This window comes from Schistosoma haematobium, chromosome 1 (assembly GCF_000699445.3).
Source record: "Schistosoma haematobium chromosome 1, whole genome shotgun sequence".
NCBI lineage: Eukaryota > Metazoa > Platyhelminthes > Trematoda > Strigeidida > Schistosomatidae > Schistosoma > Schistosoma haematobium.
Window position 1 is genome coordinate 15122409 of NC_067196.1, and position 14927 is coordinate 15137335.

General features: G+C 36.9%; 1 protein-coding gene across 2 annotated transcripts in view; it reads right to left on the reverse strand.

The window, feature by feature from the left end:
- The window catches only part of SPTLC3_1 (serine palmitoyltransferase, long chain base subunit), a 33065-nt gene extending 19365 nt beyond the window's left edge, over positions 1 to 13700 (reverse strand). For both annotated transcript variants that reach the window (XM_035732687.2, XM_051211173.1), the window contains exons 1-2: positions 13258 to 13700; positions 9775 to 10045 (exon numbers count right to left, since the gene is read on the reverse strand). In XM_035732687.2, coding sequence (XP_035585991.2) covers positions 9775 to 10045; positions 13258 to 13601 — 615 coding nt within the window. In that variant the 5' untranslated portion in view covers positions 13602 to 13700. The remainder of the gene's footprint in view (positions 1 to 9774; positions 10046 to 13257) is intronic.
- Positions 13701 to 14927: the final 1227 nt, after the last annotated feature.

Genomic DNA, 14927 nt, shown 5'->3' on the forward strand with positions numbered 1-14927 from the left:
CACCAAATTCTAAAATCTTAGCCAATAAAGCCTTTTGGGGGATACTAATTCCCTAAGCACAACTTATTACAGTAAAATCAATCTTGAAATCCATATACTGGACTTAAGCGATTTTCGTTTATTAGCTTTCAGTAATAATCAATGGGATGTGAATTTCGTTCATTGATTTTCAGTACATTTTCAATTGTATTGATTCAGTCACTGTGAAGTTTGTTTGGTTTGGTTTTCAATACAATTTTGTTGTATTAATCAATTCAATGCGATCTTGACTTTAAGCGACAATTACTCATTTGATATAAATCTGCAGTTAGTAATCATTACAACTAGTCTGTATAAGCTGATTTAACTTTATGCAAATTAAATCTTCTGTAGTTTCTACCTAATAAATCTTCTTAGTAAGATTTATGTTTTGGAGTAATTGAGAGAAAGAAATAAGCCGTTGTACCCTGATTCGAAGTTTTATTACAGTAGTACTTATTACCCCAAACTATGTTACGTCTGTTGTTTGATTTGAAACAGTTCGAACATCAGGACTCTTAACAAGTACTATAATGTAAAATTTAAGCGGAATAGAGATAACAATTTGTCAACAAGGACAGAAAAATTAGTGAGAAATAAGGAAAGAGTTTGATGGAGATGAATATAAAGTTGAACACTAGTTGGAGTGTGTGAGATATTGAAACTCCTTGTTTTCTGACATCACGAAGGGATAATGCTTAAGGTGGAACTCGTAAATAAAGATTGGTAATCGTTGGTAGTCTGTGTGACTTCGGAGTGTGATCACAAAGCATATATGACAATTGTTTTAGGTCAACAGTATATAATTGTTTACGAATAGTATTTCTTATGCCAGCTCCATAATTTTCATATCTCATTAGCAACAGTCCGAGTCCATATGGGCACTTAAACTATGAATGTGAACATAAAGATCAAGAAACAAGTTGTTCATTGTTTTATGAACAATAGTTTATGTTACCACTAACACCAAACATTTATGCGGCAAGATGAGTTTTCTGTAAAGCCAACACTTTTGAAGGTTTACACTAACAAAGGCGGGAGCAAAAAAGAGACAGACTCTTAAAAGGACGAGTGAAAAAAGAGCCCTTCAATATGGAAAACGATAAAAAAACGACTATTAAAAAGGAGCATCGAAAAAAACTTTTCCAATGGTTTGAAATACGTTCGACTTACCCTCTGTCCCTTTGCCTTACGACTAATCATAACCGTATTTTTCTGAACGAATGATAATAGTCTGCTTCAACAAATACTGTAATTTTTAAAATTCAGTACGTTGATTTCGGATAGCTAAGTGATAATCTGTTTAGAAGGGTTTTTCGAAAATGCTTGAGGAATTTTCGGCAAATTTTACTTTGAATAGATTTTAAATGCTAAAAAGATGTTTCTCATTTAAAATTAAAAGTTATACTCGGCACTCTTTATCACATGTTTTCCCGAAAACATTGTCCTTTGTTCTCTCTAAAGAAGCTAAAGGAACTTTTATTCTATCGATTCTTGACGTCCGTGATAACAAGAGTGAAATGACTAAGTTTTGAGATGGTGGAGAAGATTTGTAGCTCAGGTTCGAGGGAGTTTCGTTCTCTGAGCTGGATGGTTTGGTTGTGGAGCTTTCATCGTTCTTCTGAACTTCAGGTAGAAGTTTGTGCTGATGATGTCGTTCAGACGAACGATGAAAGCTCCACGACCAAACCACCCAGCTCAGAGAACAAAACTCCACCAAAAAATGACTAGGTTTCATCTAATATTAATTAGATATACAGATGGAACATATTAAGTGGATCTTATGCAGTTGTTATTATTAACATAGAATTATTATGTATATAGGTCAGATTATCATTTATTCCAGTTAAAATCATACTCAGATTTATATTTAACAGGTCAAAACGTTGAAACGTTTTTTTTTCAAATTAGTTTACTTACAAGTACAGCATTAATACCGCAATATCTTATAGGTGATTTTGCTGCAGAGGCGGTAGCAGTACTACAGTTCAAACCTGAGCAGTGTCCAGAAGCATCACTTCAAGCTGTCATCTTATCATGACTCTAATACGTATTTTTTCACATATAGTCAGTTGGTTACTGAGACCTTATTTTAATGTTTTTAATTTTTAGTCATTTATTATTATCACCTTCATATTTTTAATTCATTCTTCATCTTTCTCATACTACTTAAGTGGACAGTGATCTTTGACACATTTCGTTTAATTATTATTCTATTACGTTCCTTTTACTTCTCGATCATCATGCAATTTTAGTCTGATCAGTGAAATTATGTACTACATTTTATGTTTTATGATAGACTGAGAGGGGTGGATCTGATGCAAATGTGAAAGCGCGGATCGGAAAAGCAAGAGCAATATATTTACAACTGAAGAACATCTCGAACTCAAAACAACTGTCAACTAACACCAAGGTCAGGATTTTCAATATAAATGTCAAGACAGTTCTATTGTATGGGCTAGAAACCTGGAGAACTACGAAAGCCATCATCCAGAAGATGCAGGTGTTTATTCACAGTTGTCTACGCAAAATACTTCGGATCCGTTGGCCGGACACTATTAGCAACAACGTACTGTGGGAGAGAACAAACCAGATGCCAGTGGAGGAAGAAATGAGGAATAAGCGCTGGAATTGGGTAGGACACACATTGGGGAAAGCACAAGGCAAGCCCTCACATGGAATCCTGAAGGCCAAAGAAAAAATGGAAGACCAAAGAACACAATACTCCGGGAAATGGAGATAGACATGAGAGAAATGAACGAGAATTGTATGGAACTAGAAAAGAAGGCTCAGGACAGAGTGGGTTGGAGAATGTTGGCAACTCCACACGCTAAAAAGTGTATTTCTTAATACGATAAAATAATCCCAGCAATTTATTAACTGATCAAACATAATAAATCAAAAGCGAGCATCAAGAGCGGGTAACATCAATTTAATGTATACATAAACGTTACATGCATCTTAAAATGTTAGTAACAGTTTAACAAATATAAACTTGAATATTCAAATCGTTTGCTATCCCACGTATATAGTCTAACGTAGATCTGTTTTTGTAATCTTATACAACCAGACTGATACGTACTGCTACCTCCTTATACTATCTTTTTTAGTGCTCTTCCTGGATTCCTGAATTAAACTATTTGATTTTCAGTTCATTTAGACTCTAATCCTTTTTCAGAGCACCAATGAATTTGTATATCCTTGGATGACAGACACCAATAAGTTGGCTGAAACCTCTATGTCACCGCTCCACCGAATCGTTCGTTTAAGGAAGGTCTTTCACAACAAAAGGTAAATAGAACATATTTCACACCATTAAAAACGTTATTCCCTCCCTTCAATGATCACCTTTATTATTATGAGCCGTTTTGTTGATCAGCCTTTTGATAACCACCCCTATTTACGTACACCCTTTTTAACTGCGCTCTTTTGCTCGCGCTTTTCCGAATGGATACCATTTTTGAACCATTTCTTTCATCAATGAAAATGCAGAGACATTTGAAATCCTGGTTACTTTTAAAAGAACTAACGGGTGTGTTTTAGTCAGTTAATAAATGATATTTAAATTAAATTCTACTGGGCACTACTCTGTTGAGTTACAACTGTAGGCAATATTGCTTAACTACTCAACACTCTCTACCTACAAACAGTACATGTAGTCCGTACAGCTATATAGCTTATGAATATTGCCTTGATTTACATTTGAATTGTATTTAACTTTTAATGCAAAACTAAACATGCGTCTAGCAGAGTTCTGTATGACACCGCTTACATTAATAATTACAGTGTGAAGAGAAGTATACACATATAGTGCTATTATCTTCATTTTTGTTTATGTAGGTCTTAATGTACACGTAGATGCATTGACTCTTTAACTTATCTTAGATCATGAGTTTCGAAATCTCCGTATACTTTCTTTTACGTCCTGTATCTAATAGTTTCTACTACTAATAATACAGTTACTGCTTCCATTGATCTTGAAGTGGCAGTAGCAATTTCATATAACTGTGCTAAAGTGTGGCAACTGGAAACGATGAACATATATCCAAGGTTCTACATTGCATATGACTGACTATAGTCGGTATTTTGCGCATAAAATTTTATTTTAATATGCTAAAAAACACAATTTGTTTATTGAGCTTTAAACTGCCTGTCACAGAACTATTTTTTACCAATAACTTTTTGATTGTAGAATTGTAATCAGTTCTACTTGTTGATCAATGTGATTTTCGGAGGAAAAATATGTAGGCGACACCAGAGAAAAACTTAATTTCTTATACTAAATAGTCTTATATGTCACATAATGCTTCAATAATTTCTGCTTCTGAATATTCACTTTATCATACATATATTTAGGGTGAAAACAATCAAGTAATTTTTTCATCTATACAGTGAGTTAACTTCAACTTAACAGCAACAACTTCCTTGTATTTTAAAACTGTTTGGATTACAATGAACTAATCAGTAAAACTTGTTGATTCTTTTGACTTTATTTAATGGTTTTCTCTGATTTATCGTTTAAATTCTTTTTACTGACCTGTCAATAAAGTCCATATTTAACTTTACGTCAATGTGTCGATAAATATTTTAAATAATTAACTTTGATTTAGACTGGCTGGACCAATCTTAGTTTGCAGACCCTATAACGATGATTGGATTTTAACAGGAAGCCTGGTTTCCAACCAGAAACCAATTATTGGCCTAATAATTACTGATATAATATTCTGTAAGATAATTCAAGTAAATTAACTTTCGCTTTAAAATTTACTTGATCCACGCCTCTAATTCCTGTTTATGACTGTCATATTAGCGAAAGGCGAATGGATATATTTGCATTTTATCAAAACACAGAGAGAACTCTGCAGAGTCTTACACAAACCATATCGGTTCAAACGTGTTTTATAACACTGGCTGATTTAACAAATCGTTACGTTTCAATTCAGATATAGATAAGTTATATGTGTGGGGGTACCTAGCCTGTCGTATTCCTGATGGTGTTCTCGTGACTTTCGGGTTGTCTGATCTACCAAAGGCGTTGGGACGCTATTGTTGTATGTTAGGATCAAAGAGGGTTATATGCTATATGCATGTTATCCGCTCCGTTATTGTTCCTACTTACCCCCAATAATCCTGGCACAGCCGAGGGTGAGGAGAGTCCACTATCACTCTCGAAATGCTCTCACATGGCCACGCGTATACAGCTACTGACAGGGAATTCCCACTCACTGCCTTCTCGCGGCGGAGATATTGTTTGAAGAAACTGAGAGGACGGAAAGTAAATGTCTGGCGCTTTAACCGGATCAATGGGTACAGAGGATCCACCCAGGGGAGTTAGGAAACCCTGATTCCAAACCAATAGTGCAAATGGGCTCCGGGATCCTGAGGGGGCGAATAGCATATGAACCTATTGTTGGTCATCGACTACCATGAGACGGCATCTTCTAACGTCTCTCCACTACTTTTTGAATTAGATCTATAGGTCAAAGGCTCGGGAAGTGACCCCCTAAGAACACCACCTACTTTTGTTTTGGCACTTGGGTATTATCCCAGCTCATACACAAATCAATGATAATTAATGCTGGAAAAATTTCTCTTGTTTCAACGCTCATTCACAAAAGTCATATTCACAACCATTTGGTTACAGTCGTTTTTGTTTCCTTTGTACTTCGTCACTTATGTACTCCTTATTCTCACTTTGCGTATTTTATTTTATAACTTATACAGAAGTTCATCCATGGTGGAAACCCTATCCTATCTAAACGATCACAAGTCACCGACTGGTCGAGAGTCGATTGCTACCACTGATTACGAATATTAAAACAGTCTTTCTAGAACCACGTATGCCATTCAAAATGGCTACCTTAAACATTCGCATACTAAAGCAGATCAGAGAGCAGACAGGGTTGACTGTGTTTAGAAAGCTTCAACAGCGGTGTCTGCTGTCTATCCGAGACCTGTATTCAAGACTATAGTAATGTACTACAAATTCGCCCTCCATCTGCCACTTCGCAAAGCTTGTTCTACTTGCGTTTATCCGGGGACACTGTGGCATCTTCGTCTGGTTTTGCTGACATTGTTGTCGCACCAAGCGCTAGAGCTAAAGCAACACTGATCTATTGGACTCCCATTAATAGTTGTTTATGTACTGTTAGATTAGGAAGTTCCATAAAAGTGTGAAGAAATCGTTGTGATAAATGATGTGTTTTCGTCGTCTCCGTCTATGCTCTGACAGATTGCTGCCCGGATGCGATCAAGAATCATTTTTTACCACCAGTTAACTGTTCTTCTACAGAAAGTGCTTTCGAAGATATTGTAGTACTAGCCGAAGATACAAATGGTCAGGTCGAGCATCTAGGCACAGAAGAGAGTCGTTTAGATAGCCGATGGGGACTTGTTGGTCGCAGGTTAGATAATGATAACCGTCTACTGCAACTTTGCATAGACTCAATCTGTTTCTGGTTAGCACAAACTACCAGCACAGTCATCGCCGATGTGCTACCCGGTGTCCTTCCTCTACATCTCAAACTTGAACTCAGATTGATTATATTGCGACTAGCTACCGCTGGCCTGGTTGTGTACAAGGCTACCGCTTTTTTCGGAGTGCCTATCTAGACTCTGATCTTGCACTTGTTTGCGATAATCTTACCTGACGTTTCAGTGACCAAAAAGTCCATTGTCTTAAACTGATCGATGTCAGTAAATTGGTCGCAGCTCCTGTTGCAACTAAATATAAACCTGAGTTAGGTTCAAGGCCAGCTACCATCCCACCGAAAATTATAAATGATTATTAGTTGTAATTGCATGACGCCATGAAAATGGAGAGTAAAGTAGCTTGCAGCTTCGTGAAACGTCCCACTTTCAAGCACTGGGTGTCTACAAGCTCCTTACATTTCATTGTATCACGTCGGTCTATTGCGGGTGACTGCGAGTTTGACCATAAACGAAGATTGTTACCTAGTAAAATAGTGCAAAGCTTGCGTAAGGACCGAGAAGCCTGGTGGTCGGAGCTTGCTAACGAGTTAGGAACAGCAGCTGAATCTCGTAACTTCTGAAGGCTCTTTCAACTCATCCGAGTCACCGGTAGCGAGGAGTCTGGTGTGAGTGAAACAATCTGTGAAGCTAACGGGACGCCAATCAGTGACATATGCCGACACCTTGGACGAGGGGCAGTTTAGTTGGTCTGATGCCCCGGGACATCGACCAAATTGTCCCGCCCCATATGGACCATGACGACTGATCCCACTAACGAGCTGAAATCCGCAAGGGACTCCAACTCTTAAAGCGCAACGAATCACCAGGTCCAGACGACTTACCTCCGGTCATTTTCAAAGATGATGGCGACTTCCTGATTATGGTACTGACTTACTCACAAAGGTCTGGCAACTAGAGAGTGTTCCAACATCGTGGAATAAGTCCGTTGTTGTCCCTATCTTCAAAAAGGGTTCACGTCTTTTATGTAACAGCTATCGGCGGGTAAGTTTACTTCCGATTGCGTCCAAACTATTGACTTACGCCATACTTCGTAGATTGTTCAAAACCTGAGAAAGATTGACTCATGAGAAGCATGCTGGTTTTTGTTTTGGTTGAAGATGTATTGATCATATCTTCACCCTCCACAAAATGGTAGAACACCGTCATACTTATCATAGGCCAACAATCGTGTTTCTTGACACTAGGAGCGCCTTCGGTTCGTTGGAGTGGACTGCTCTCTGGGATTTTCTATAGAAGAAGGATGTGTCTGAGTTTATTAACATCTTGAAATCTTATATACTAACACCTCAGAGTAAACGCACACAACCGGCTCACTCCACTGGTACATTAAATCAATGGAGCTAAGCATGGTTGCCCAATCTCACCATTTTTCTTCGACTTTGCTATCGATGATGTTCCAGAAACAGCTCTGGTGGATTTAGGTAATGGTGGTGTGAATCTGCTGTCTGGAGAACGACCTTGAGTATGAGGATGATACTGTCTCACTGTCCAATGATACTCAAGCCATGCAATCACCATTTTATCAGTTGGCAGACAGTATCCGTAGGTATGCTATGTGTTTCGCACCTTCTAAGTGCAAAGTACTTTTACAAGACTAACAGGACTCTAATCCCATACTCACCGTCGGTAGTGAGCAAACAGAAGTAGTCGAGAAGTTTGTGTATCTGGGTAGCTACATAAGTGCTAATGGTGGCGTGAGTGATGAGACCAATTCATGTATATTGAAAGCCAGAGTGGCTTGTGTCAAGTTGGGCCATCTTTGCTGTCGTCACGATGTTAGTCTAGCTGTAAAAGGTCGGATCTACAAGGCATCGGTGAGAGCAGGTTTGCTCTGTGCTTGTGAGACCTGGCCTCTCTAATTTGAGGGTGTTAGACAAATCTGTTTTTTCACCATTGTTGTCTCTGAACGAATGCTGACATCCAGCGGCAACACTATTTTAATAATGCAGAGGTTCGGCATCGTGTCTTCGGGCACAGTGACGATAACTCAATTAGTGTCAGTATCTTGAAACATCGACTTCGGTGGCTTGGACATGTTCTACGAATGTCATCCCAGAGACATCCACGTCGTGAATAATTTTTCGGCACCGAGACCGGTTGGGGAAAGCAGAGAGGTGGTCGGCGTATGATGCAGTGTCGTGGTATGAAAGAAAGTTGGACAGTACTGGCTTCTGTTGGTCCTTCACCACGTCCTGGTTGGGGTACTAGAGATAGTGCAACACAGTGGCTAGAGACGTTATCAGACATGGTTCAGCTTAGAAACCAGTGAGGACCCTGTTGTAACTTTCTTTTACTTTCTTTGTAAAAGTGAACGTAACTTCTTTAAATAGAAGAATTCTTTCCGGTCATATCTTTACTAACAGAACCGTTTCTCTAATTATTATTGTTACTGTTGTTATTATCTTGCTCTCATACACTAATTTTTGTTCGTTGTTGTTCTTCTTTTTATTATAGGTAATTTATATTCCCTATCCCTTCACAACCTTATTGTTATTGTGTAACACATATATATTTAGTGCCCCTTGTACCAATGTATATGTGTTTAGATAGATAAACATACGTGTGGAGTAACTATTTTTTTAATACCTGACATGGATATTTCATTCGTAGACGATTGATAAAATTGTGATATCAGTAACGTCCATTAATCTCCACATATTCCCATACTGTTAGTATTTTCTATTGTTGAGAAGTGTCAAGAAAATTACACACCTTGGAGACAAACAGACATACAATAAGATTAAATACAACTGTGACATCAGTTACTTTGATGTGAGTCATCGATACTGTGTAACTTACTGAAAGAGATATGAAAGGTGTTTAGTTAACAGTTTTCCTTCAGATATATATGTAATGTAAACATAATTTAATAGATACAACCTTTCATAAAAAAGAATAATTTGAATCTAAAGCTTCTGTGAATAGTCCCATGATCGGTACACACTGTTCAGCTATTCAAATATCGAGAATTGTACCAGACATAAGTCTCAGTGTGGACATTAACACAAGGATCCATGTATATGAATTTGATGAGTACTAAAAAGGACAAAACTATCGTCTCGGGTTTCATTCTGACCGTTGGTTAAAATATATAATTAAACTTACAATCGAAAGGTAACACAAAACCATGAGCTTTGTGTGTATATTAAACTATCAGAGACTGACTAAAACTCATCGCTGAATATCAGCAACAGGAAAACAAAACCACTAATAAATAACTACATGAACGTCTGTTCATAAATTCATGCTAAAAAAATAGCTCACTTTATCAACTAGACATGGCAGATTTAGTGAATTGGTTGAGAAGCCCATACTGAAAACAATAGCTGCTTCTTGTCCAACAAATTCAGCAACCAAATCTTCGAGTTCTTTGTGTAATATTAAGCTTCCGGCCTCTTGTCTAGAACTTGCTACACCTACACCGAATTTTATTGTGGCTTTTTCTGTAGCATTAGTACAAGGTCCGGTGGGATCTCCGAATCCCAAATAATTGTACGATCCGAAGTTCAAAACCTTCGATTTTGTTCCTGTAAAACTGAAATGAACGATAGAAAAACAAATGTAAGCACTAAGTGAAGGGTGAAAGTTCGTTTTACATACGATAACTTAATTGAAAGTGAAAGTAATAAACAATACCAAATTTGTATAGAAATCACCATCATCCGCATCACTATCCAAAAGTATATATACGACAATCTGATAATAAAGCAGTATTGTGTGAATTCACAAATAATTTAGAGGAAACATTTGAATTTATTCCCAAAGATCTGTTATTGTAGTGCATTTACTTGGTTTCCGTAAATAAAATGAAACTAGACCAAGATTATAGTTGGGATCAAAACATACACACCGTAAATCCCAAATATGCCATCTCTTTAACTTAGAAAACCGATTCGAATTATTCAGTAGTAAGTTTTTCCCATGAAATCTTTTTCATTGTGCGAGTAATCGGTCAATATGTTCACGTGCGTTCACACCAAATAATATAAAATCAGCTTAGTAGTCTTTTATACTTTCCAAACCTATGGCGACCTCATATATAGCAAGAAAAACACGTAAAGTAAACAGTAAGAAATTGTAGTGAATTAAGCTTTCACTTAATTGACTCGAGTGAAATCTTGACTTTTCATCTGAAGTTGTTCGAAAAAAATGTGTTTGTTAAGTCTATCTTCTAAAAGAAACTATTATCAAGAAGTAATTTATATGCCTTAAAATTTCATAATCCATACACCACAGTTGCGTAACTCAGTTTTGACGATGGTTCTAAATTCATTACAGCTCATTGGGGATCGTATCTTCTTTCTCAAGTACTTTTCCAATACAAGTTTTTCATAGTATTTTCATTCAAGGTCGACCAAACAGACGATCTGTTTGTATAGGGTGATGTGGGGCTTGGTCACCACATGATTTATTCTGATCCTCTTTGATTTTCATACTACTCTGAAATGTTCTTAAATGAACTGCAATTAGACTCATCATACTTATGGTCGTCGTTTGAACGATGCATAGGCTATTTTTCGTAACAAAAAGCAACAGGTTCCTTGTCGGAGTTAATTTTTTGCATTAAAACGTCTTAAGTTCCCATAATATGCGGTTACCAACCAGTAAAACTACGAAATTAAGCAGATATGTTCGGGATCTCCAACTTAACGAATACTATTCTTAATTTTTTGTATGACAAAAGGAAAATGATTATCAGTATCTAAAACAAAATCGGGACACATATCGCGTTTTCATACCATTTAGACACGCACAAATCATTGTTATCTGTAACATCTAAGGCCATTTATCCAACTGTATGGACTGAAACAATTTCTTAAGGCTCAAATTTACAGAAATACAAGTTAATGTTTTACAGTGATAATATATATAGTTAATAAGCATTTAGTGGGACGATTTAATCCATATTGTGCTTTTTTAGTCGTTCATACTTTTATTGGTAGGTCTTGCCCACTGTACATCATATTTAATCATTTAATATCCACTTACTTCAGCTTTTTATGAATTATACTAACTTTTTTATTCAATAGTATTGAATGATTTGTTGTATTTAATAACACTATACAATAAAATTACTTTCAAAGCTCGGAAGCGCCTTCTAAATTCTTATATTTACTTGGAATTTTTAGTGATCATTTCTGCTACCATCCTGTCATTTAGCTGAGTGTGGCAATTAAATTAACTGACGGTTCCTTTGTACTATATTGGGCACTTACTACAAATTCCAAATATTATACGTCCAGTTGTTCTCATCTAGTTCTTACTTAATTACTCGTGAAGAAGCATACGCCGCCCACCAGCTTTCTTCATCAAACTCTGTTCTGGGTAATCCTTTCCAGTTGTTTTCAGTTGCTAATCATTCTTTTGGCGTCTGCTTCCCATATCCAACGCAATATGTTCGTAAGTCTTCCTCTTTTTCTACCTGCCTTATATTGCACTGTTTCGTGCATACTTGGCAAATCATCTCAAATACGTCTTATTATTATAATACATCAATAGATTCTTGGTGACTGATTTTGAATATCTGTGTTTACAGTTGAAGAAAATGTCGCGCATTCATATTTGGTTCAGCTTTTTCCAGTTACTCTATTGACAAACTGGTGATTTCCGATGGAGTGAAATTTTGAAAAAATTCTCAGCAGTGGTCAAAGGAGGGATACAGTGATTCTCATGGGTGTATATCTTTCTTCTTAGAGATAAAAATTAGGTCTTTTCCAAATATCCTTGTATTTGACTGTGGAACCTAGTAGTATACAATGTTCGTTCCAAACACTTAAATTCTATATGAAAAACCAGTTATACTGTTTGGAATAACCGACACTAATCAAGTTCCAAACAATATTTACATACTCATCAACACAACGAGGAACAGAGTCACAGTAGCGATAACAACAGAAATGGTAAAAAGAATCAAGATTATTCGTTTGCTTTTTAGATATTTATCTGAAATATTGCGTAATCTTAATATCATAAACTCGCTTTAAAGGTTTACATCAGTATGTGGTGGGTATAGGACGGTTTTATTCACGGATGATGGGTTTCTTAATTTCTAAGAGGTTGCTTCCGTTGCTCTCGTTCAGCTCGTAATGTAAAAGATATGTGTAACCAGCCCTTATATACCGTAAACAAACGATCATAAAGGTTGAAATAGGGGAAAATGTGTCTTAATTCGCAGCTCAGTAGTTGGAAATTTACTGTTTTAGAGGCTACAGTGTGTCATTAACGCTAAATAAACACAGAAAAATCCGTAAATTCTCCCCCAAAAGATTAGATGAAGTTTCCTTGCATCAAAGACAGTGATGAATCATAACTGTGAGGAATAGTGCAAAGTCGTAGATAAATCTGCGATATGCATCTTAAACTGCTAATTAAATTATTACCACACAAGGCATACTGAAAATATGTGAAAAAATATCGCAGAACATGAATACCTTATACCACGAGAAGTGCTTGAACATATAGAGGTTAAAATAACAATTTAATCAGAACGCCACCAAGTATTTTTAGCTACTAAAAATCAAAGAACATATTTCATCAACGAAATTGAGAAAACAACTAAATCATTACAAGAGATGACCAATGAGTGAGATTTTTTATAAAAGCCAAAGAATAAATTAACTTTTGGGATAAATAACTGTTTGATTACATTTCTTTACATAAAAAAACATGTTGAAAAACGAAGGCTTTTAAATGTTAGAACTGCGCGTGTATAGAAAGTAGTAATCATGATAACTTATTTCAACTCACTTCAACGTCCATCCATAGTCCGGTGATTTACGATCCATTACTACGATTTCACTACCTGGAGCAGAACAAATAGGTCTACACCAACAGTCTTGTGCCCTTCGGTATAGATTGCGGGTATAAAAAGCCTCATAAGACGAGTAAAGCGGGACGAAAGATTTAGTGTGCGGTACTTCTGCTACTGAATGATTTTCTAATACATGAATTAACCTCAGGAAATCTTGAAGCCTCCCCAAGATGTTTAACATTAGAAAGCTTAGATACGTGAGTACGGCTGTCAACAAAGGAGCTCCCTCGAAAGACTCATAAAATTCCTCTCCCGTTCTAGGGCGTCGGAAATCTTTCATTTCCTCTCCAAGTGTAAAAACGAACTCGACAAACAGAAAACACCCCTGCGTTAACACACGCGCCACTTCTCGTATTAACTGTTGCTTAGCTAAAGCTACACATTATACGTTAAAACAATTATTCTCGAATCGTAACAGCATTTGAAAAAGCGAAATTCTTTTCATGTTTTAGACGGTGCGACTTTCTGAAAATAAAGAGTCTTCTCATTATAAGTGAGCTACTTGAGAATGAAAGTGCAAAATACGATCTTGATTTTCATTTCAGAGGGGTGTATGGTCTGTGTATTTCCTACTACCGAACCTTGAATTAATAACAGTTAGCCAAATTATTTCGGTCAGTATTCTTCATTTGACGATACACTCTCATCATATTCAAATAACAAGTAGGTTTAATATTCACCTCTGAGAACTAGATACATCAGGCCTGCCTCCGCCAGACCTAGTGAAGCTAACCCAAATGAACTCAGACAACTCGAGGCATATTGTCTCCAGTACTACCTTTCACGCACATTAGTACGAAGCGTACTCCCCTTTCCACCAACCAGATTTTCGGAAAGAGAGGTGATCATACTGATCTCCACCGCTTTATGCGGATTGGTTGATCAGCTTAGACCATTTGTTTGCCGCTCACGTTAGCTAACGAACAGTGTTCAGAAACTCCAAGGTAAGATGTAAAGCTATCGATCGGTCTTTGCCTTGAATAGTTTTATTGTGAAATTGTATAAAGGTCATATTACGTAAGGCAATCCTGCGAAACTTACCATTAATTCTTTCCGATTATGGATTGTTCAAACTGTTTGGAATAACATTGTTTTTAATTGCCGACAATTAAACATATGAGAAATGTTGAATGATAATACTGACAAGCTGGAGCTTCGAAGTGAAATACATGAAGCGGTTTTGTGGTAGAGAAGGTGACAATCGTCAAAATATAGAACATATCGTCATCAGCTCCACTTCGGTCGCTAGTACATCATCGTTAAAACACCACTGTTTATAGTTCTGGAACAAAAATATCAAAATATACTCATAAACTATGCCTTCAAAATAACTGTTTACTGTGATATAGCAGTTATAAAGAGGTTCCACACATTGATATAAACATGGTCAGACTTTAGATGGTAGTTGGAGGTAGTCAACAGGAAACCCTGGACCCGGGTTTCGTGCTACTTGCCACTCGTCAGCAAGCTGTACCTGTACCTGCAGTGTCGAGTCACCTAGACTAGTGGCCACATTGCAATATGATCGATAGCATTCGATCTACACTAATAAGGACTAGACAAGCATGACATTGATCACTACTCAGTGATCAATCAATTGTGATTA